This window comes from Colletotrichum scovillei, assembly GCF_011075155.1.
Source record: "Colletotrichum scovillei strain TJNH1 chromosome Unknown Contig00003, whole genome shotgun sequence".
Classification (NCBI taxonomy): Eukaryota; Fungi; Ascomycota; class Sordariomycetes; order Glomerellales; family Glomerellaceae; genus Colletotrichum; species Colletotrichum scovillei.
The window spans coordinates 2,283,656-2,307,067 of record NW_023336261.1 but is presented as its reverse complement, the minus strand read 5'-3'; the positions used below and the strand labels follow the sequence as shown (position 1 = coordinate 2,307,067).

The 23,412-nt window shown below is 52.1% G+C and overlaps 5 protein-coding genes across 5 annotated transcripts; 2 read left to right on the top strand and 3 right to left on the bottom strand.

The window, feature by feature from the left end:
* Window positions 1-3,803: 3,803 nt before the first annotated feature.
* On the bottom strand, window positions 3,804-6,544 carry HER10_EVM0007303 (WD repeat domain-containing protein). The gene is made up of 6 exons (XM_035476862.1): window positions 6,436-6,544; window positions 6,256-6,373; window positions 6,038-6,199; window positions 5,448-5,980; window positions 5,255-5,397; window positions 3,804-5,203 (listed from the first exon to the last, which is right to left on the bottom strand). The coding sequence occupies exons 1-6, from the start codon at window positions 6,456-6,458 to the stop codon at window positions 3,951-3,953; spliced, it is 2,232 nt and encodes a 743-aa protein (XP_035336210.1). The 5' UTR covers window positions 6,459-6,544; the 3' UTR covers window positions 3,804-3,950.
* A 318-nt stretch (window positions 6,545-6,862) lies between these two features.
* Window positions 6,863-9,920, top strand: HER10_EVM0011113 (adenylosuccinate lyase). Its single transcript, XM_035480552.1, has 18 exons — window positions 6,863-7,084; window positions 7,148-7,275; window positions 7,337-7,343; window positions 7,408-7,461; window positions 7,522-7,544; window positions 7,667-7,692; window positions 7,741-7,818; window positions 7,919-7,957; window positions 8,010-8,365; window positions 8,485-8,512; window positions 8,565-8,576; window positions 8,721-8,763; window positions 8,813-8,861; window positions 8,923-8,972; window positions 9,024-9,039; window positions 9,108-9,148; window positions 9,238-9,291; window positions 9,364-9,920. The coding sequence occupies exons 1-18, from the start codon at window positions 6,958-6,960 to the stop codon at window positions 9,688-9,690; spliced, it is 1,458 nt and encodes a 485-aa protein (XP_035336543.1). The 5' UTR covers window positions 6,863-6,957; the 3' UTR covers window positions 9,691-9,920.
* Window positions 9,921-10,069: 149 nt separating this feature from the next.
* Window positions 10,070-10,426, bottom strand: HER10_EVM0001808 (uncharacterized protein; the record flags this gene model as incomplete). Its single annotated transcript, XM_035471543.1, has 1 exon — window positions 10,070-10,426. The coding sequence occupies one exon, from the start codon at window positions 10,424-10,426 to the stop codon at window positions 10,070-10,072; it is 357 nt and encodes a 118-aa protein (XP_035335690.1).
* A 1,107-nt stretch (window positions 10,427-11,533) lies between these two features.
* On the top strand, window positions 11,534-11,950 carry HER10_EVM0010436 (uncharacterized protein; the record flags this gene model as incomplete). The annotated part of the gene is made up of 1 exon (XM_035479896.1): window positions 11,534-11,950. One exon carries the CDS (start codon window positions 11,534-11,536, stop codon window positions 11,948-11,950), a length of 417 nt encoding a protein of 138 aa, XP_035336481.1.
* Window positions 11,951-13,326: 1,376 nt separating this feature from the next.
* HER10_EVM0000934 (uncharacterized protein) lies at window positions 13,327-19,234 on the bottom strand. The gene is made up of 4 exons (XM_035470699.1): window positions 17,962-19,234; window positions 17,667-17,856; window positions 14,144-17,244; window positions 13,327-14,095 (listed from the first exon to the last, which is right to left on the bottom strand). Exons 1-4 carry the CDS (start codon window positions 17,993-17,995, stop codon window positions 13,821-13,823), a joined length of 3,600 nt encoding a protein of 1,199 aa, XP_035335607.1. The 5' UTR covers window positions 17,996-19,234; the 3' UTR covers window positions 13,327-13,820.
* Window positions 19,235-23,412: the final 4,178 nt, after the last annotated feature.

Here is a 23,412-nt window from a genome sequence, read left to right as displayed (position 1 = left end):
TGCGGGTTGAGGTAGTTCGGCGAAGACTTTGGAACTACCTATTTCTTTTCTTATTTTTTCTTATGCTGCTTTTGGTTCTTCACACATGGTACGTGGGGACTACGATATACGAAGTGTGTCCACAATGCATTTCACAATGGGATTATGAAACGTCAAAAGAGGGTGGGAATGGGTTGGTTGAGCAGACGAGGGGGGGGTTCCTGATTGCTCGTCTGGGGGCCACGCATAGAGGTATTGTTGGTTAGTCGGTTGGTTGGTTGGTTGGTTGGTTGGTTGGTTGGTTGGTTGGTTGGGGGTTTTCCTGGAATACGGAAATAAAGGGATTAGTAGATTTTAGAAATCACTACGAATCAAAACCACAAGTTCAAAAATAATCCACAGTTATCCTGCAGGTCTAGGATGGACGGTTTGTGCGTCCCTTCCATCATCCCATTCCAGGGCTCTGGAAACCCATTGTTTGGTTTGCACAAGGCAACACAACGGAAACGGGCCATCGGATCTTCTTCTTGACGGAATTCGCCTTATGGGGATCGAGGGAGATATTGATCATGGTTAGACTAGGCAGACGGAAAGAAAAAGAGTTGTACACCTTTGTGGGGGGTTTCGTAGCCTCTGAACGTTGGACCGTTGTTACCATTGTTCTTCTCCCGTCTGAAACCGGGTAATCACTGCCCTTGAGCCCAGGCGGATTAGGCGAAGTGTCCGAGGTCACCTATTGTCGAATCCCACAAACATTGCCCATTGACATGGAATTTGGACTTGCTCAAAATTCCTCATCCGACATTGCTTGCAGTATTGGGGCTGTGCTACCGAACCGCAAAGAGAATGCTGCGAGTATTGGCCTGCAGGGCATTCTAGAAACATTCGTCCGTAGTCTATGGCATGGTCCTTACGCAAGAGTATCTTTAGAACTTGGGTGTGGTTTGGGCGGTCTGTCTGTATCACAGCCTGCTTTGTCTCCTATGTCCATTGTTGGTAAGGTAAATTTACGTACGCGTGTCTGCGAGCTCGGTTGTATCGATTCTGACTGGGCTGACGGGCACGGCGCATGTTATGCGCAGCTGTCACCGGTTTGCCACAGCGGACAGTGTGACATGAGTTGACAAGGCTGTGATGCGTAAAGGCTGATGTACATTTGAAAGTTATGTATAGGTCGACTTCATGATGATCTCCAGCCAAAGATAGGGGCGCAGCAAAACCAAGCGCCCGTAAGGGGTGAAGCATTCTTTCTGCGGCGGCTAGTTCTCCCAACACAGGGACAGCGAACCGTCATGTCGGCCCTTCGTGAACAAGTTTGGCAGATAGTGACAAGCTGGGGGTGGCGTGGGTGACGAAAATGTAAGTAGAATCGATGCCAGATGGCGGTGATGATGAAGAATGTTGGAGATGGTGGCGTAGATGGATGTTAGCTTCGGTTCTGCCCCTATCAAACAACCTGGAACTGAGGTGTCCCAGACAGTTGGGACCGTCATGTTGGTGATTTCTCTGTACGAAAGAGACGTGACAGGGTATAGAGGTACTGTTCTAATCTGTCACTGAGTGTCCGAGTGAGGCTTGTTGGAAAGAGGGTGTGTAGGGAAGTCTCCTGTTTGTTTGCTGCAATGTTTGCTTGCCGTTGCTGTGCTCAGCCAGCTACAGGGAGTGTTGATTGCTGTTGATTGCTGGCCTCATGTGACAACTCCATACTCTTGATTGTTTTCTTGGAGAATTGCGTATTGCTATACAGAAACGCAACGGCGGGTGGGAGGGCGGATTCTTCACAGTGTGGTGCATATTCTCGAAGTTCACCCGTCGCACCTGAGGGATGCAGCGGGTGTGTTTGTCAGACGCCCCGAGGCGGTGGACATTCGGACTCGGATCTGCAGCGTCCCTTTCTTTGACGACGGTCTCCTTGTCCCCCCTTCCTTTCCCATCTCAATACCCTGGCTCCTTTCTTGCCTCTCTGTACTGCCTCGTGGACCTGCAGGGGCGGGTAGAGTATTGGTTGGTAAAGATGGTGACCCGCTGCATGTTTGCTCTCGACTACGGCAGGGCTGCGTATCTACAGCTAATATCCTGCAACCAACATGCGGTTTCGGGGTCAGAGGCCAATCTGGGCTAGTGGCCGTTGGCATGGGAGACTCCATCTCCAAAGTGTTCACTCAGTATCCGAAGTGTCGGGCGGCTTGCTTGCTTGCCTTGGCAGTTTCTCTATCCGCGAGGGACATCCTAATTCAGCGTGGAGGCTTCATCCAAGCGATATGCTGCAAAACAAGGTGCTGACAGTGCGTGTCTTCAACAAACATCGACGCTTGACCCAGTTTTGTTTTCGATGTTGAACCGGCGTGGTCTACAACCACGCCCCTCCCCACCGCCAAGACCGGAGAGACGGGAGTGGTGAACATTGAGCATTGTTCTGGGATGAAAGTGGGCCGGTTAGATGATGACCTTGTGACTTGTGTTGGACGTCGGTCCATGCAGTGTTTGTGAAGAAGTGGTCTTGGCTCGCCAGGCATGCGAGGATAACATGCCGCGAAAGGCGAAACGTCCGAGGCAAAAGTAGAGTCTGCGTTGGAACGTTGTGACAAAGTGGAGGCTGAAGATGACGGATTCACCTAGACTCGTCGTGGCATCGGGGGACGTTGTTGGTTCTGCAAAGGCGTGAAGAATTTATCCACACTGGGTTAGTTCCGGGGTGGAGTGATCCATCCAACGTCAACCGGGTAGGCGTGCCTAAACCAACGGGCTCCTTCCTCGGTTATCACTCCGATCCTTCGTCTCCATCAAAATGGAGGCAGGAACGACATCCTCGTCAGCACCGTTGGCACACATTTTACTCGTGCAGGAGGAAGCCGGGGAGTCAGGAGGTGCCTTGCTGATGCAAAGTTTTGGAGACCGGGCGAGTATCTGACTGTCCGCATCGTGATGAAGCATATATTTGACGCTTATCTCAAAGTATGTATTCCTGATAAGTGGATTCTGTAAGTGTACAATAAATGGGTATGTAACAATGGGGTTTCGACCTTTCGAGGGGATACGAGCAGAAATATTCTTAGACGTGATGATGGATGGCCTTTCCTTCTGATATCCAGTGAGAGGTATATGAGGCTGCCCGTTAAGTTACGGTAACGGCTGAGTACCTGAAGACATGTCGGTGCTGGCTCAAAATTTTCAAAAGCCTGAACGCTTCCTAGCCCTAGGAGACCGATGGGAAGAACCGTGACGACTTAGAAGTAATACAAAGAAGAAAAAGGAAGGGAAAGGAATGTGGGCTGGGGGATACTGACTCTAGAATTCACGCCCCTGCCCGGAATTGAACAGGGCGCCCCTCAGGCCAGCACGGCTTCATTGGAGTATTTGTTTTAGCTTCTCTGCGTCAGACTGTAAACCACCCGGCCAACTGGCCGAATGGGTGCTGGTGACAGGAAGGACGTTGGGATGGACTATATCGATATCATCGGCAGGTCGAGGAAGGTTCAGGCATGTATTCCATCGTTCAGAACGCCCCTTCCCATCACACTGTTACCTACCTACCCAAGGCAGCCGTTCGAGTCATAAAGGTACGACGAGCACCAAAATTTGACCATTGGGGGGGAGGGGGGCCGGTGGTTACCACAATCTGCCTGGTTGATGGTTCTGCGTTGGTGTAATTCCACGAAAAGTGAAAGAAATCTCAAGTGTGACGATATTGAGAATGTACATCTGTTGTCACCGTCAACTTAGACAGGACAGGCTGACTTATCCTACCAAACACCTAGTCGATATCATCATATCTCATAATCCAAAAGAATGGCATGTCTTCTCACTGGGAAAGTCTGGCGATAGTGCAATATTGTAACGGCCTTATTTCTCTCGATCTAATAAGAACGACGCATCTCTGCGCGAGCATAACATCGTAGTCATCGCATAGCTGGCTCCTGTAGCACTGCTCATCATCATTAATTCTTCATCTAATTCTCTACTCGTGATTGTCACGGAAAGGGAGACTTGGGCTTGTCCATGGGCTGTAGTCCGAATATGTCGTCAGACTTGATTGGCATAGTCTGATCCTCGGAGTCAGCGACGACCTCACCAAACAGAAAGGCGTTGCGCTCCCTGCTGATATTCCCAGACGGCTTCTTGCGGTGTGCACCTCCTGAGCTCGACTTGGGCAACTTGGGTGGTGAGGCGGACTGGGCGGACTGGTCTGGTTCTAGCATCCAAGAGAAGGAAGACTGGGCGAGGGTTGATCGTGTTGGAATAGGCGGTTGAGGTCGTTCCAATGGCTTCACGCGAGGTGTGTCAGCTTTTGGGCTTGAAACCAGAGCTGACGGATGTTCAGCAGGTTTGTCGGCGGGTGCCTCTTGTGTGATGTCCATGACGTCGGGAATGGCTGTTTTCGAGGTCGGGGTTTTTGTCTTTTCATGATCATCCAGAGACAATGTCGAAATGACGCCTGCCACGCTCTCTGCAGCAACCGCCGCCCCTAGCACAGCACTGTCGTTCGCGTCTATTTCCATCAGGGTCTCGGTATTCGCCTCCTCCGGTGGTGGGCTGGTGAAGCCCTCCAGATTTGGTACTTCAATCGTCGGGTCTTCCAAGTAAACCTTCACAAATTGCACCTTGGCAGCCGCTACCTCAACAAGCTCCAACGTCTTGACCTTGTCTTCTAGATTAGTAGAAGCCAACGACCTGAGACTTGTCACTGTCTCGTCTAACATGTTGGCCAGCAGTTTATTCCGTTGCTCAATGGCAGCGATGGCCTGGCCTGCCGAATCATCGCCAAGCAGTTGCCTTGCCATCCGAGGAGGATAGCGTACTTCGTTCAGCCCTTGCATGTTTCTCTTGATATCGCCCATGGCGTCTCGTACTGCTTGGTTGATGCCAAGTTTCTCGCCTCGCTCCAATACGCTTTTGGCGGCGCCTTGAAAAAGTGCTTCCACACCACCTTGCTGTTGGATAAACCTACTCGCAGACGGAATTGGTGACTGGCCACCCTTGGTCCGATTCCTGAAAGATGAGAAAGCTTGGCCCATTGGTGTCGTGGGCCTCGAACTGCTAGCAGATTGTGTTGTACTGGGCATTTTCCCGGTGTATTTCAAGAGGAGCGAAACGCCACCTGAGACATTGAGGTGTGTCTTCAGATACATCGCATCATCCACAAACGTATGCGGCCCGTGGGGTGCTTCTGGAGCGGGGTATTTGAGAAGTAGTTGCAAACAAACGGAGTAGTCCGCCTCGAGCACTGGCACTGATCAGCTTCAGTTACGTTGGGGCACACTGAGAAAGTACTCACAACTCCAGCGGATGCGAAGAAGCATAGCAACGCAAATTAGATCTATCAGACTGAGAGACGGATCGACCGCGAAGAGGGTATCCCACAGCACGAGCGTTTCATCAAATGGAAACTCCCGTCCAAAGAGAAGACGAATCCAACGGCTTCAATGTGTAAGTCGAAAGTCAAGGTGGCTAGATACGGTCCAACTCACATTAGGAAGATTTGTGGCAGAATTTCAATGTCTTTGAGATGGTTCGCCAGCTCAGGATCGACCTTGGCTAAACAAACCTCATGGATGTGCTTGCTCTTCTCGACAATGGCCGATGTTTCCACCCGGTCTTTGGAAGCAGACGCCATCGCTGCCCTTGAGATCGAGTCTTGGACTTCATAGAACGCCCTTGCCCTTTCCATGATCTTAGAGAATAAGGCAAAGGCGTCATGCTCAACGTACAGAGAGTCTAGCATGGCCAGCATCTTCGTGTTGACATTGGTGCCAATGGGTGAGATAGCCGCGGCATCAAGCGCGTCCTTATTAACAACAAAGAGGATGGGCGCAAGAAGTTCATGCATACCCTGACGATACCCACCACTATTGGGATGGAGCTTGCAATACACGAACAATGCGTCAATAATCATTGTCTGCGTCTGCTCCTCTTGATAGAATGGCTCATCTGGCAATCGGCGAACGTCTTGTGCAATCTCAGCCCTAATTATCTCGTCCTGTCGAACAGTATTCCACGGTGACTGGACAACATTTGAGTTAAAGATCTGCAACTGAGACACTGGCTTCATGCTACTCACCTTTGGATCGTCCGTCAACGGATCAACGGCGACTTGGGCCAGCTCCTCGGGGTGCTTGATAAACTTCAAGAAGTGATCTCGTTTTTCTAAATAAAAACTTCGCGATTCGGCAAGCCGAGGCACCCAGTCCGATGATGGAACGTCTGGCATCAGCAGGAATGCCTAAGAAGCTGTCAGCTCCAAGTTGAGATGAAATCAATTTCCAAGTTCACACCGACCTTCCAACAAATTGATCGGAGTCCCGAAATGCACGGGCTGGAAGGCCCGTTATATCTGACTGCATTTTGCAAGTCTGACAGATTCCTAGAATGTTTTAATGTCTCGGCCCATCGTTTCCTATGAGTTGGATCAGTCGGTGAACATGATGTCACAGCTGGGATGATGCGACTCGTACTCACTGGGCTTCATCGAGCGTCCTCATCTTATAGAGAAGAGGCAATGCTCCCCTGAGACCTGCAAAATACAATCAAACAGAAGCAGCGGGACTGGCACCCCAAGGCTTCGAGAATCCCAAAGCTTCACCGCGATAAGAAGAGATCAGGTTGGCGATGGATTGGGATGTAGTTCTTGTTGTGGTTGGAGGTGGCTGGAGAGGAACAAGGCGATGGCGGAAGCTTGGGCCAAGCCAAAGTACCACTCTTCGTACCTGATGAGGTAAGAGAGCCCAGAAACTGCGATGGAGGGGCAGCGACAGAATGCAGGGGTCGGTGGCCTAAGGTGGGGCTGCGGGGCACTGCGAAATCTGCGACCGCCTGCCCAATTAAAAAGTACCCCGCGATCGGTCCAAGTCATGTCAGTGCCAGTCGCCGGACAATTTTCGTCCATTTACTTTCTGAGAGTGACTATTTTATAGCGAAGTTTTTTCCTTCATTGTATAAGGCGTGAATATCCTCAAAATTACCACACACACAAATCTCAAAATGTCCGGACTTGACACGTACAAGACGCCCCTCGATGGCAGATATGCCAGCGAGGAGGCCAAGAAGCTGTTCTCCCAGCGCAACCGTCACTCCACCTGGAGACAGCTCTGGCTTTGGTTGGCCGAGAGTGAGTGAAGAAGTCTTTTTTGTAGCTTCCTGGCGAAACTCATTGCTGATCTTATTGCTATAGGCGAGAAGGAGCTTGGCATCGACGGAATCTCTGAAGAGGCTTTGGAGCAAATGAGAGCTCACCTGACATTGACCGATGAGGACTTCAAGGTGGCTGCCGTTGAGGAGAAGAGACGTCGTCATGACGTGGTGAGTAAATTCGTTCAATTTTGGGTAAATAGTTCCTATGATGTTAACCTGCTCTTCACAGATGGCTCGTAAGTGGTTTGGGCGTATGCTCTTATACGGATCATGATGAAATATTGACATATCCGGTCGCAGACGTTCACGCTTTCGGCCAAGTTGCGCCCGCCGCTGCCGGCATTATTCACCTTGGTAAGATTCCAGTAGAGTACCCGATGTGTGATATTCTCTTCGTACTAATATCATACATAGGGGCAACGAGCTGCTTCGTCACTGTAAGTTCCCTGATGTTCTCTTGCATCAAGGGAGCCGCCTCATTATTCCAAGGCCCCTTGAAACAAGTCGAAAAGTCTCTGAGGCTTCGAACTGTAACAAGGACTGACATGAACTACTCCAGGATAACGCAGAGCTCATCCTGATGAGGTAATGCAGGAAATGAGACTTCAGAGGTTGAAAACTAACACCCAGCAGAAATGCTATGGACCTTCTCTTGCCCAAGCTGGCTAAGGTCATTCACAACCTCTCCCAGTTCGCTCTTCAGCACAAGGAGTAAGTTAAGGCTCGGTAGAGCAGTTGGATCGGCACGAATCCTTGGACGATCCGTCTGCGAGGCCCTCCGTCTTAAGATAGTGACTAACCCAACCTACAGGCTCGCAACTCTGGGATTCACCCATTACCAGGCCGCACAGTGAGCCTCCGCCCTATTCCTGCACAAGTAACACACACTGAAATCGGTCCAGACTCATTACCGTGGGACGCCGCGCCGCACAATGGATCCAGGACTTGTGCATGGACTTGAAGAACATCGAGACCGCGCGCGAGCGTTTGGCCTTCCGCGGTGCGATGGGCACCACCGGAACCCAAGCTTCCTTCATGGAGATCTTCCAGGGTGACGGTGCCAAGATCGACAAGCTCAACGACCTTCTCTGTGAGAAGGCTGGCTTCCCCAAGACTTACGACATCTCAACCCAGACATACACCCGCAAGACCGATCTCGACGTCAGCAACGCCATTTGCGGCTTGGGCGCGACTGCCATGCACATCACCAATGACATTCGTCACCTCGCCCACTCCAAGGAGATGGAAGAGCCTTTTGGTGAGTAATTGATAGGCTCTCACCCCTGTATCTCTGCATATTTGGGGGACTTCTACGCTGGAAGTTCAAGAAAGGGGGTTAAGGCTTTTGCATGAATGTCGTGCTAACAATGTCTCCAGAGAAGGACCAAATCGGTTCTTCAGCAATGTATGTCTAATTCCTAACTTGCTCAAGAAATGATATGCTGACTTCACCACAGGGCGTACAAGAGGTAGAAACATCCCGCAATTCGTCTTCCCCCTATTTCGCCCTTACATGGGCTCAACAGATGGCACGCGTGTTCACACCGGATCCTCGCACAGGAGGCCTGGAGCAACGACCAAGACACACTTCAATGAGCTGACACCATTGCTAGAAACCCCATGCGCAGCGAGCGTATCTGCTCTCTCGGACGCAAGGTTGGTCGAGTACACAGCGTAGAAGAGTATTCATGCTGACGCTATCTAGCTGCGTTCTTTGCCTACCAACTTCGCGGACACGTACGCGGACCAGTGGTGTAAGTCTCTCAAGGCCCCAGGGCCCCCGACAAATATCTTAACATGCTAACACCAGATCAGTTGAGCGCACGCTCGACGACTCTGCTATTCGAAGAATAGATATCCCCGAGGTAAGTTCACCCCGCCTAAAAGTCTGAAGACGCGACACTAATCATCAGTAGATGTTCCTCTTGGCCGGTGAGTTTTGAGTGGCTCCTGACGCCACGGCAACCGCTCTGCTGGAGAAGACGTGCTAACATGCCTAGATGCCATCCTTCTCGGACTCGACAACGTCACGTCCGGTCTGGTAGGTCCTTCTGCTCGACCCTCTTACACTAGAGGACAACGCACTTGCCTATCTCAACTACTATGGAATCAACCGCTCACACTTTGCAGGTCATCTACCCCGAGGTCATCCGCGCCCACGTGATGGAAGAGCTCCCCTTCATGGTAAGCTACAAAACACCCCCTGAAAAGTATGTTAGTCGCGCACAGATCGGCCACTAACCCTATGGACAAAAGGCAACCGAGAATATCATCATGAAGATCGTCGCCAAGGGCGGCTCGCGCCAAGAAGCCCACGAGGAGATCCGCGTCCTGTCCCACCAGGCCGCCGACGTCGTCAAGAAGCAGGGCGGCAAGAACGACCTCATCGAGCGCATCAAGGCCACCGAGTACTTCAAGCCCGTCTGGGACTCCATCGACCAGCTGCTGGACCCCAACCTGTTCACCGGCCGTTCCGCGACCATGGTCCAGCGCTACTGCGGCGAGGGCGGTCCCGTCCAGGAGCAGATCAAGCCCTACGCTGAGTACATCAAGAACACCGGCGCTGCCGAGCTCAACGTCTAAGCTGAGGCGGGCTGTGTCATTGTAGTAGGTTTCCTTGGAAGGTGACCATGGCTGGCAATCAAGTCGGCTCTGAGTTTGGGGTTCGCTTGTTTTAGGTTGATATGAGAGGGGATGGAAAAAAAGCGCTTTGGTGGTCTGGCTGTTCATACGGCTGCCGCACGTGCTACCAAAAATCGTTTATGATTGTGTCTCGCAGGAGAAAAAAAAGGAAAATATAGACTGGGATTTACGGATCGTTGGTGACCAAGTGATCTTTATTATCAGTGTGACGCTATGCTTAAAACATGACAAGTATCACAAGGTAGTCAAGAAGCTGACAACATAAAAGGCACCAAGCAACACAAATCCACGGAAAATTCTATTCTTTCTCCCAGAACGACTACGCCCAACCCCACATATTGTCGATATTGTTACACCAGTCCGCCGGGATCCCGCAAAAGCTCTGGTCGGCGGCCGTTGGCGCCGCGAAGCACTTGTTACCGCCCGACTTGTTCCGGATGCACACGTACCCGACGGCCGTCGGGTTCGGCCACGCCTGCCGCAGCTGGCAGTCCGGGTTGAGCGTGATGGTCGTGCCCTTGTCGCGGGAGTACCACTGCCAGGTGTTGCAGCCGGGCGAGAAGCGGAACCCCGTGATGGCGTCTCCGCTGGCCGTCCTGTCGGCGCATTGTCCTCCTGCTTGGACGGAGACGGCCATGGCCGCTGCTGTGGCGGAGAGGAGTGAGGCGAGACGCATCTGTGTTGGGTGGTTTATGTGTTAGTTATTGGGTTTTTTTCCTTTGAGATGGTGCTGCTTTTTTCTTTTCTTTTCTTTTCATGTGTTCTTGCGTAGCAGGGTGGGTGGGAACTGACTGTGAAGTTGGGTCTGGTCTGCTTTATGGTAGGCCTTGGACTGAAACGGTTCTCAAGACTGGGTGGGAATCAGCGTAGAGGGGGCATCCGTCACACGAGAGCAGTTGCGCTTGCTGACAAGTATATATGTGCGCGAACGAGATTGGCACGATTGGTGTTCATCCCATGATTAAGACGAATAGTCGACTCTTGTTTAGAGTTGTAGGTCCTGAGTTGCCACAATTACCCTTGGACGGGGTCCCTAGAAATCAACTCGAAATACAAATCCTTCCTTGAGTCGCTCGCCGTATACTCGGAAATGACGATCCCCCCTGGCTTGAGTCGTGTAAGTGGTTGGAGCAGAGGCGTAGCCAAAAGCTTAATTGATCGGTTGCGCGCCGAATTTACCTTATCCACGCTCAAGTCGAAAGGTGAAAGAAACCGTGCTCACGTTTCCACTGCCCAACGTCATTAGAGAACAGCGTACCGGTTGGCTTGTTCGCGCGAATAAGTGGGAAATCGTCAAACCTACCACGCTAACCACGAGGTCACTTGTCAGCCTCAACAGCCAACCCACCGGCTGCCGAAGTGCCCGACGGAAGTCGAGATTGATCACTAAAGGCCGATGAAACCGCACTCGGAGGCTCCGTAGTCAAATTTCCCCCAGTGTGTGTAATTGATGAATCCAAGTATAGGCTCCCATGATGAAGCGAGTATTACAGCCCTGGGTCTAGTTTGGAAACTTGGTTGCCACTTTTTCTAAAGCTTGTTGTATTATGAACTTCAACTCTTCGAGTTGCGAGCGGCTCGTATCTTTTACAAGTGAGGATCAGCATTATAAGTGACAGGCTGAAGCGCTCAGCATCCACATCTATAACCCCGATGCCTTCCTTCCCCAGCTGAGCCCGCAAAACCTCTCTCCAGCTCACCACTCTCTTTAAAGGAAGCCCAACTCTCTCACACTCATTACATCTCAAAGAGATACACACACAGCAACTTCATTCTTTTTGCAATGAAGCGGCAACACGTCGCCCTGCCGGGCCTAAAGTCCCTGGCCGCCGCCATCCTCGTCGCCCGCGTCGCCGAGGGCGCCAAAACCTACTGCGCCGACCAAAACAACGTCGTCGTGGCGGACGCCAACTGCGACGGCACCAAGCCCGCAGACACCTTCTTCATGTTCTTCAGCGAAGAGGACTCCATCCCCGTCGGCAGTGCTGTCGACCCTCTCAAGACGGACCTGTACGACAGCGCCGACCCGATCGAGAGACAGAACGCCAGGTTCCCTTTCGAGGTCGACGAGGCCAAGTTTGAGACTAGAGATATGGAGCATAACGGGTTCGGAAGGCGAGCTTGTGGACGTACTGGCGGTGGTAGAGTCGGAGGCGGATATATCGGAAGACCCATTGGTGGTGGCTACTACGGTGGTTAAAAGTCTTGTTTTTGGAGATGAAGAGCGGAAAGATTTGAGGTACTCAGGACCGAAATTATACCACAAAATACTTGAGAATCTCACTGAATCCAGCTCCTATTTGTTGATTAGGGACCCCGGTCTCAACGATGCTTCACAAGACTTCCGTCAGTATGACTTCTGTCAGCTTCTGGTAGCTGTGAGACGCGACCTGACCACGATTCGAGCTTGAATCTCGGCCATGCAAAAGCCACTAACCCTTCGTGTCCAAATTAGATATTTGAAAGCGGTCAGTGATGAATGGGAAATTTGAGTATATGCATCAACGCCGTGTTTTTTTGTCGAATAGCGGTTCACCGTGGCTAGTACACGACGCAAGCACGACCAGGTTCCCAGAACACGATATTTCGAAGCTTCATTTGACCAGCCCATCATCAAAAGTAACACCTTGTCATCTTGTAGAACCCCATAGCAAAAGAATTCTAAAAAGAATAAAAGAGAGAGTCAAAACCAAGCTTTCCTACCCCCTGCAGGTCTCGCTTTCGCATCCCGTCGATCTCTTTCTCGTGCCGATCTCCAAAGCATAAGACGGCATGAAGCCCCTCACTAGACAATTACAATCAAAATCGAAATAGACGAGTTCTCAAGGCGATTTTCCTCATCATTTCTTGAACCGATGCGAATAAGGTAGATTGTTGGAGGATGTGGGTAAGGAGCAATCGCCTTGCCCCCCTCACCCCCTCAACATCCTAGGAATGGATCTGTTTATAAACTCGAGCCCCAGGCTCATTCAGATACCGAACTTCATGGAGCGATGAGTCTCTCCTTCATCACCGCACGTACGCCACGATTCCATCGTAAACAGCGCGCAGAAGGTGCGCCATGGGGTCGTCATTCCTACTGACCGACACTAAATTCCCTCCACACTTTACCCCAACTTCAACCTCCCGTCCTCCTTCCTCTTCCCAGGTTAGATGATATTCAAAGGTGAATACACCGCAGATATAAATCGATGCCGAGCAAGCCTCTTGTAATATAGAAAACCTCATCCTCCGTTCCTAGGGGGCTTACTATCGCTCGAATACCACCACTTGGCATGAGTGGATGGGCAGTAGCACCCAGGACACACAATGGCACGACGCATATAGGTCCGCTTGAACCGCCAGAACACATACTCGAGAACCGGGAGGATATATATATAGAGAGCGCGTATACTCGTGTCTAGGCCCCACGAAAAAGGATCAGATACAATGCGACAATTCGCACAAGCCGGCATCAAGCCACACAGCTACCACCACCACCATGCCTCCTCCAAGCTTCATCCACATCCTAAGGGAATCGATCCAGGAATCAGAATCATAATCAAAGCTTGACTGATAGATACACAGCACCCCACTCTCCCAAATACATCGACATCCACAAGATACCCATATCATGAACACAAAAAGCATACTTTGTATTTCCTATTCATAACGCCATTCTCTCCGTTACCCCAGTTCGGGCCCCCAAGCCATAGGTAGTATCTTTCTATAAGCTCTCTGTTCTTTGCGCTGAAATTTGTCCCCAGACCACACCGGAGCACCATGCAGACCCATGACCGAGGGGTGGGGTCGGTTGTCGTCGTTTTAACTTTACCCTCAGAGTCGTCACATGGACCCGGATCGAAAAACAACAACCAAAAAAAAGCTAAAAAGAAAATTTCGTCTTGTTGCGTCAAATGGCTCTCTCTCTAAGCACATCCGGCTCCGCCTCAGAACGAAAAGCCGTGCTGTTCAAGATTGCTCTTTAGGGTATCTTGACCAAATTTTGCTCCATGGCCGTACCGTACGGCCGGCCCCTTTCCACCCGTCTCTCATGTCTCTTCCCTCCATCATCAATTCGTTTGTGTCCTTCACTCCTCGTCAACCTCCTGGCACCAAGGGTGCGCGAGAACCTGGTTGATGTCATATCTCGCAGCCACATCCCGGTTGAGCATGCACCTCACCAGGTCAATGCTCTCATCGCTCATCGTCCATGGGACTCGAAGATCTCGGTCCATGATCTCGTCAATGCTGTAGAACGGGTTCTCCTTATAGATGATCGTGTAGAGCAAAATTCCGAGCGCCCAAACATCTTGCTCCTTGCCACCGTATGGCTTGCCAGCGAGTACCTCGGGAGCAGCGTAATCTAACCCGTCAGTTTCAATCACGATATAGTGGAAGCTATAAGACTTACCAATAGTGCCCACAAATACGTCAAAGGGGCCGTTCTTGATGTACGCTGCGCTTCCAAAGTCAATCAACTTGATGTTACCCTCGCCATCCAAGACCACATTCTCGTCCTTGATGTCTCTATGGACCACCAGTGCCTTGGTGTGCAGATGGCCAATAGCCTTGGCAACCTGGATGAAGATACTACGGCACTCAGCCTCCTCCATGTTGCTGCGGAGCTCAATATAGTCGAATAAATCCATGCCCGGTAATCCATGAGGAACCATCTCGATGTAGTAATTGACCTCGTCCTCGAAGAAGGATTCCATTTCGACAATATTGGGATGTTGCAGATCGGGCCGGCGCAGGTAGTCGAGAACGTGAATCTCCAGAGGCACTGTGCCGAGCTTGCGATCTCTCGTCCACGTGTCTACAAGAATACGTCGCTTGGTCACGTACTTGAGAACCACCTTCTTCTGCGTCTTCTTATCTTTGGCCAATTTGACCTGACCGTAAGCACCCTGGCCCATGTCTTCGAGGATCTGGAAGTCATCAATGGACTTTTTCTGCTGTGCTGGCTCAATAACCTTTGGCACGGATGGTTTTTCCTGCTTCTTGTCCGTGGGACGCTGTGAACCGGTCAACTTTGCAGCGGCCGTCATCGCGACTTCCTTGAGTTGTTTGGTGATGGCAGATGCCGTCGACGACGAAGACTCTCGAGGTTTTGGCTCGTCGGAATCCGAGCTAATCTCCAGTGGGGTGTGCGCCGGTGTCTGCCCAGGAGATGGCTGATGCAAGGGAGTCGTCGTTCCAGAGGCGGACGCCGACGTCACACCGAGCGTTGACCGGGCGGCGTGCATGTGCCTGGAGTAAGTAATCCAGAGAGCGAAGACCATTTCTGAGTGGGTGACAGAGAAAGAGTCGTCCTGGTTGTCCCCGTCCTTGTCTTCGTCCTCGTCCTCGATGACGGTTTCTTGGATTACGGTAGATTGTTTTGCGCTTCTGACCACCCGCATCTGCACGTCAACCTTGAGCTCTGACCCATCCCTGTGCTTTCCGGGTACCCCGTCCGGCCGCAAGAAACTCGCAGCCGCATCGGGGCGATTTTCCCGAAGACCCAGAATCGCCGACGCCCGGCGGAAGCTGTGCTCTGGCACCACAATCCCATCCTGCAGTTGAACACCGTCCTCTTCCGTCAGAATATGGAGAATCTTCTCAAAGTCGGGCACCAAAGAGTCAATGGCCATGCCGTCGGGCTTTTCGTAGCCAAACAGAGCGCCGCAGAAGACCGAATTTGAGCTTTGAATCTTCAGAGTCTCTGGGTCCACGACGATGATCCCTGCAATGTGCGGGAAGCTCGAGACGCGCAGCTCTGTCTTGCCCCGTACTTGCTCGACGCTGCAGGGAATGTTGACTTTGCTTGGGTTTGGGCATGTGAAAAACTTACGCCTCGCAATCTGCGCAAAGTCTACTTCGCCAGTGCGAGGGTCGATGCCTTGCCGAGGAATGCGTGGGATCAGCTTGCCGATATCCACGCCAGGTCTCAGTGACTCAAAGCCCCAAATTGGTGCTGTGGCTCCTGAAATCTTCTGGACAATGCCGTCGTCGTCCAGCTCAATCTGAGCTACATCTTCGTGGATTTCCTCAAGGACCCAAATGAGACCAATCCGCTTCTCTTTTACCCACAAACTGGCGGAGCCCGTCGCACCGTTTCGTTTCTGGATTGGAACCACGTCACCGCATAAAAGGACGCCTCTTGACCGACTGCTTTGGTGTCGTGAGCTTCCTCTGAGTTTGGGCGGACTGGGATCTCCACTGTGAACGGTTTGTGCCTTGCGAGTGACCACTTTCGGGGGCTGTGATCTGGAGTTTGGCTTGCTCAAGAGCTGTGCCGTAATTCCACCTCGTCCGCCCAGAAGTGACGTTGACGTTGTCGAAGCAGCCGAAGCCGTTGGCGCAGGCGTCGTTGTTTTCGGAATATCTTCCGCCTCTTTGATAGTGTCTTCAGGATCCATCTGCAGCAGTTTCTTCTCCAACCAATCTCTCCGCTCCTCTTGAACGACCTCCAAAATACCCATCCGCCGCACTTCTGCCTTTGTGACCCCGAAAACCAAGCAAGCAAGGTCGTTGGCCGCGATAATCGTCCATGGCGGTTTTGACTCTGTTGTGAAAATGGCCTGCGCTGCTGGGACCCACCGTGTCGAGTGTCCATGCACAGCCGGGCCAAGTGCACTTGGCATGTTTGCGGTTGTTGGGGAAGCTAGCATCTCTTGAGCTGCCAGATAGGGTTGTGCCATGGTGTCGATAAGCTGCTGATGAACCGAGACCGGTAGTGTATCTGTGAGCGTTCGCTTCAGGCTAAGTCTTCGAGATGGCGGCGGGGATGTCTTTGCAGTTGTTCCACTCTCGTTCGTCGGCGTCCTGCTCGAGTTTTCTGACTCACTGTCTCCCGTGGCGACTTTCTGATTTTCATCTTGCTGCTTTATTGACGGTCGGTCGTTCGGGGGGAATGTTGCAAATTGGGTCGCAGTGGGAGACTGACTGGGAGACTGAAAGGGTTCAGGGCTTGATGTTCGAGGAATGAAGTTCGCTTCAAAGAGATTCTCCCCCGAAACTTGCGGGGGGCCGGTTAAAGGACCGAGGATGGACTGATCCATGGATGGAAGGTTGCCCGCTCCGACAAGTTGTGCCCTAGCCAACAAGTCCAGCATGTTCTGAGTCTCGACGTCCCCAGAGGCCCTTGCCTGAGCGCTCGCAAGCGCAACGTTGGATGGTGAAACAGACCATCCCATCCGGTCTTTCATAAATTCTATGGATCGCTTGAGGACATTTTGCCGGTTATGTATATACTCCTCGGACTGGTGGGCGAAAGAGAAGGAATGTAATGACTCGGAGGGGAAGCGGGAGAGGTCTTCGGAGAAATTGGGTGACGATGGATGGGAGCTAAACGGCATGCCGGGAGGGTTCGCGAGCAGTGTTGTCATAGATGTTGACCTCGATAGACCGATGGAGGAGCTTCTGGAAGGGGCTGCGGAGGGAGCTCGCGAAGACGGTTGTTGTCGAATTCGTCGCAATCCGGAAAGACCGAGGCCATGGTCGTGGTCTGTTACAATGGAGGATCTATGACTGGAAAAAGGCCTGTCAGCACGATGATGCCTCAAATGACTATAGATTGCCATGTGATGGCCCAGTTGCCACCTGGTGACATCCTAAGTGGTGCAGCCGCACCCGTAAGTGACATCCTTCGAGCTTATCGCCAAGCAAAGCCACACTCAAATTGTTACTGCCTCCTTTGCCGGAACACCAATTCTCGGGTTGCTTTTGCACTCGACTCCCACTTGGAATTGGCCATTGGCAGTGGCTTGAGCCATGCCGTGATGTGCTCACGCGGACCAGGCGCATCCCAAACATCAAAGGCCCCTCTGTTTCGTTGCCCAGACGCTTGCCTTGGCATTCTTCAACGCCCGACTCTTCCATGAGCTCACAATAAGCTCAACAGCTTTGCCGTTCGAGGAATATCATGGTGTAATTATTGTGAAAGAACCAACCTTGGTGGCGCATGGTCGCTGCCATCTGCGACAGATCCGGCATCGAAGGAAAACCGCATTCGACCGCGGCCAGTGTTGTTGTCGTCGGTTATAACGGCGAGGTTTCCGGTGCTTCGGTTCTTGGGGAGTTGCAGCTGTGTTGTCGGGGTTCTGCTCCTTCCGCGAGGTTCTTCGTGATGTGAATCGGTGCCTGCGAGCCATGGAAAGGTATGAGTTAGAGAGGGAGGAACATTTCGTGGGTAGGAGGAGAGAGAGACGGGAGGCGGGCTCTGTGTTGGGTGGGCGAAGGACGTACCATTGTTGTGAGGTCCCCCATGCGTCTGTAGCATAGTTGAAGAAAGATAGGCAGTCGACTCGGGCAAATGTCAGGGTTAAGTAAATGCGGGCAAGAGGCGGATTCGACGATGCAGGCTCGGATTCGGCGGGGTCGAGGAGCGAGGTTCGTTCTGGGAGGTATCGGGGTGCGGTCTCGTCTGCTCTGGGACGTGGTGGTGGGAGAGAGCGAATGGCAGTACCGACGGTAGGTAGGTGTGTTGCTGGCCGAAAGGTAAGGTAGTTAAGGTATGGTGCTGCTGTACGACAGTGGCTGTTCCGGCTAAGGTGGGAGGTAAATGAGGTACGGATGGAACTGCTGCCCAGAAGATACCTCGGGCAGGTAAGGTGAAGCAGGGAGTCAATCAGTGGTGAGGTAAGTTAGGTAGATCGATCAGGCTCGGTGGGCAAGGTTTGCCACAAGGATGAGAGTGTGGGAGTTTTCGACGGGTGGGTGTGCAGTAAGGAACGTTTTTGTTTTTCTGCTTTGGTTGCTGGTGGTGCTGGCGTTGGCGCTGGTGCTGCAATGCTGGTGGTCCGACCAGAATAGAGCAAGGCGAACGAGGGAGGGAGGCTTTTCAGGAAGGATTGATGGAACGATCCAGCAACAAGCGGTCGGGAAGAGAGAGAGAGAGAGAGAGAGAGAGAGAGAGAGATTGTAGGTGAAGGTGAAGCTGAAGAAGCTGGTCCGTGTAGCAAGCAGCAAAGCAGTCGTGGTACCAGTCAGGTGCGGTACGGTAAGGTATCCGTAGAGCAGGCCAAATGCAAGCAAGTAAGAAGCAGCAGATCCGGCAATAACGTAGTCAGGTAGACAGACAGACGGAGCAGGAGCAGGAGCAGGAAGCAGAGACGCGGACCTGCTCTGGCGGTGGTCCAGTCCGGTCCAATTCAACTCACCGAACGGCCAGGAAAGGGAACGTGAGTCGTCTCGCCGTCCCGTGCTAGTGCCACCTCAGTGCCAGCGCGCACCAATACCAATGCCAATGCCAGTGTCAGTGCCGGTGTCAATGCCGCAACCGGATGTCCCTGCTCGGTGGTACTGAACTCTGGACTCTGGATTCTGGAGTGTTGTAGAACCGGTACGGATAGAGTGCAGAGTGCTAGGTGCTGCTGGGCTGCCTTTGGGTACAATCTGTTTTACCCTTTCTCTATGTGTCTCTTGGCTCTTCCCTTAATCACTCGAAATCCCACTCTGGTTCTGTGCCGTTGACAAGCGCAACAAGACAGAGAGTCAGGCAGAGGAGGACGGGCGGGCGGGAGGGGCGTAGAGAAGCGAGTGGTCGTCCGTCTTCAAGGCAAGGCGAGTGACTGGCTTTAACACCCACGTGCGGCTGGCCTCGTGAAAGAATCGTCTGCCGTAATCATACAAGATGACCTAAGACAACAAGCTGGAAAGGTGACAGAAAGCCCCGGGGGTTGGTTTTCTGTGGCGTCCACGGTCCTGGGCGGTTCGGTCAAAAGTCCACAATGTTGCGGCAGATGCTTGTCCGAAAAGTGAGGGGCGGTCCTTCGAATGCTTGGAAACTTCCCACTCGTCAAGCGAATCCAATGATGCCGGAGGGCCTTGTAGGTAACAGTGGGTGGTGGCACGTCACGGACGAGGGAGCGGCGTGGGCGGCGGAGCTGGCGGGCGATAAAGACGAGGGAAAGGACGACGGGACAGAGGGCAGCACAAGCTCGCTCGGTGCCAAAGTTGAGATGGTTCGCTTTAGGATGAGTATGTTTGATGAACAAGTAGAAGAGAAATAGGTTTAGGAAATGGGGACGAGGGGTGGAAAACCATAGAGACTGAGGGATAGGAAGAGAGGGCGGGGGAGGAAAAAAACACAAGTCCACTTTCTGCCTCCAGTCATCGAAAATTTTGAGATGCATCTGCGTACGGAGTACACAACTTTTGCTACCAAATCTGCGTATTTCTTTCTACTTTATCTTACACTGCACCGCCCGCCTTTGGCTTCAAGTAGCCTCGTGAAAACCCTTGTTCCCTCTCCAGAAAACACCTCCTCTCGAATCCCGAACCTCGCGCAGTCATTTGCAGCTTTGGTGGGCGCACAACATGAGTTGCAAGCTTGACTTACAGCGTCGAAAAGCAAACGCATCACTGATTGAGGGGGCTTAACGTGCGGCAGTGGCCCTGGGAAACATGGCCGCAAAGTGGGGGGACACGCCTGGAGCCCGTACCCTTCACATTCATCGAGCTGTAGCTCACACCTCACTTCATGCTGAAGCTCAATCTCATCTCACATTCACTCACTCACTCACTCACTCACTCACTCACTTTATCCACCACCTCACCTGAAGCAAACCTGGAGGGAACATGCACGTGAAGCAGCAAAGCTCTTCAGCTGGACTGGCGGTGGACCCACCACGTCAACATTGAGCGGCCCCAATCTCCCGGGGAGAACACCAGCGAAGAAAGGGACAGCATACCTTATCCCAGAATACGTCACACTGCCGCAGCCAAGGCCGGCAATCCAATGCCTGACTGAAGCCGCTGTTGAGCCATCATCACCTAGAGTGGCCCGCCGCCCAACGCTTCCCAAACATGCTTGATACTCATTGGGCAATGCCTCTTATCCGCAGACTCTCCACGTTCGACTTGTCCTACTCGCCATCCGAAACAAACGTTATCGACGCTCTTCTCCTGCCGAACCGCCGGAATTGAGACGAGAAAACGGATGAGCAGGGAAAAGATAAGCCAGCTAATAGCTGCCGACGATAAAAAACAAACATTCCGTCGTCCGCCCACCAACCACCAGAACAACGGGGCAAATCCCTGTTGATATCTTTTTCAAGGCGTAGCATGAGTGGCAACGCAACCTGCTAACTGCCCAGACCCAAGTTGTAATCTACCATGCTTTACATATCAAGCACAGAGCAGCGTGTTCTCCAATAGAGGTATCTGTGAACCTCTTCATCAACACCATCGATTCGAATCGCAAAAGCCGGAAATGAAAGAGCCAGGGCCGTTGTAAGCAACCTCATTAGAGCGACTGAGGAGTTGATGTACCTCCCTGACATTATCAGCTTTTGCTTACCCGCCTCTGAACAAAATCAGGAAGGAAAACATTGGCAAGCTGGCCATTTGGATCATGACGATTCTCGAGTCAATAAATAAGCGGCGCCTCGTCAGTGCCCTTCACCAAGTTATCTTTGGGTCTATGCTTGAGCCGTACTTCCTTCTTCACGGAAAGTCGGCTCAAGGTACGAACAGAGACAAGGCCATGGTCTTGACTGGTTAGATAATGTCATTGCGAACGCAGTATTGCTGGAATCGTGACGGCAATTCATTGTTCCTCTCGTTGCTTTAGGTAGGTTGTCGTCTCGCTGAATCATGATTGGCACGATAGCTAGGTGAGCAACACGGGCAATTTGATGACGAGAATTTCGGCGACATGGTCGCTTTCCAGGTTTGCCGGCAACCCGGCATTTGGCGTTCTCTTTAGCTGGAATCGAAGAAAATCAATCCCGTCAAGCTTGCTGTGACAGCACAGCGACTTTCTTTTGTCTCCTTCTCGGTTTCGCATGTACCACCAACGAGTCTACACAACCTTGACGACGCTGCGGGAGAGTCGGAAATCAAGTGAACGAGCTGGCATTATCTGCCAAGATATTAGCAGGGTTCGAGGTCGTTTCCCGTTGTAACCAAGTTACCGGAACATATTAGCCATGAGCTGCTCTACCTAAGTACCTAAGCTCTGGTACCTCTGGCGGTCGGTCCAGAACACATGCGTGTCTGTTATCTTATCGGAAGCTATCGGCAATTGCAAGGTAGGCACATAAGCAGCACGTGGTTTATATTGACCATCGCAGCTAGTAGTAAAGCTTTCCTTTCGTCCCGAGGCAAGGTAAGCTGAGAGAGTAAGTGCACGACCGATCTACGGCTCGGGTTCTGCATCAAAGCTGTGACACTCGCTATCCAGGTATGAGTGAGCGGACGCGATTTGTCTCTGTCGCATCCAAGATAGCGAAGCATCGTCCGTTTAGTTTGACAAATTCGCGATTTGCGTAGCCGAGAAACTGTCAATCTGCCTCAAAGTGTAGCTCTTGTACAGATCGGGCTTGAGACAGCCGGTCACCAGACTACATAACGGAGACCACTTGGTAAGGAGTCCATGAGCGGTAGAGTCGTATCTTGGGGAGGGTACCGAGACAAGAGAGCGGCATGAGAAGAGCATTCTCTCTGTACGAGAGCATGCTTTGCGATCTTCTTAGATAACCAGAGTTTGTGGCGAGGTGTCGCGTGGCTCACCGCTTGCTACGTTCTTATCTCGTACCCGGGTCGCATGATATGTCATGACGGTACGCAGAATTCCGATTTTCGGGTTGAGCTGCATCAGGCGACCAAGCGAATGTGTGTCTAGTGGTGCTAGAGCCGCTGCATTGACAAAACGGGGCCAGGGCGTGGAAAACTCGTGAACGTGTTCAGGATCGTAGTGTCAGATTGCCATGATGGATCTGAATGCAGATCTGCCAAAGAGTTGCGACCCTGCCAAGACTGCAAAATCGACCAGCTAGGAAGAAGACCATGTGCCTTCCAAACAAAGCGCGGCGATGTCAGCCTCGGCCAAGCTTCAGACGAACAGTGCTTGTCCCACCGACGGGTCAGGATCGGGACCGATCATGGCGGAAGATTTGCACCGCTTGCATCTTAAGCAGCTACCTACCAGCCTCACGGCTGTCTTGGAGCCCTCGAAAGAGCTGTGGCGAGGATCTTCAGAAAGAAAGGATCCTGAAGACGGATCCGATTATCACTGTGTCTCTCGTAAACGTGGAGCGGGAGTGCTAGCCCCGCCAAAACCTTCGAACTCGGGTTCCAGCGAATGTTCCCCGTCTAAGGTTGTTCGGATGCAGCCATGGCAAAGAGCGAGGGAGAGAGAAAAAGACGGGGTTCGGCCGCCAAAATGGCATTCTCCCCCGACAGGCAAAAGTCGGGTGCAAAAGTCGGGTCGAATGCCGTCTGCGGGGAGGCTGGGACACCAAAGACATGCTCCATGTCAGTGTTCACTGTTGGCACGAGGAAAGGTATCTCAAAGCAGCAACCGACCCAGGTGCTTGCCTCTTACCCAACCACATGTTCCTTGACCGAAATCGATCAGAAACAAAACGTCTTGCCAAATCTGAGCTTGGCATATCCGTACGTTGGTTGGCCTTGTATCTTGACGAGTCAGTTCGTTCCCGCCAGTTTCGCGTGTAGTTGTTTCCCTGAGTCGGACAATCGGCAACTTGTTCCCAACAACGACGACTTCAGATGGAGAAGAGACAAAAGTATCCGCAACGCAAGTGGTCCAAGAACGGACTGTGGGAATGCTCTGACGGGCTCGAGAGACGGCGCCGCGGCCGTGCAGACAGTAAGCGGAAAGACGCCTTGAACGCCCCGGCGAGGGCGATGGCGGTTGGAGAAGTGAGAGGCAAGTTCCTCCAATGAGCAATG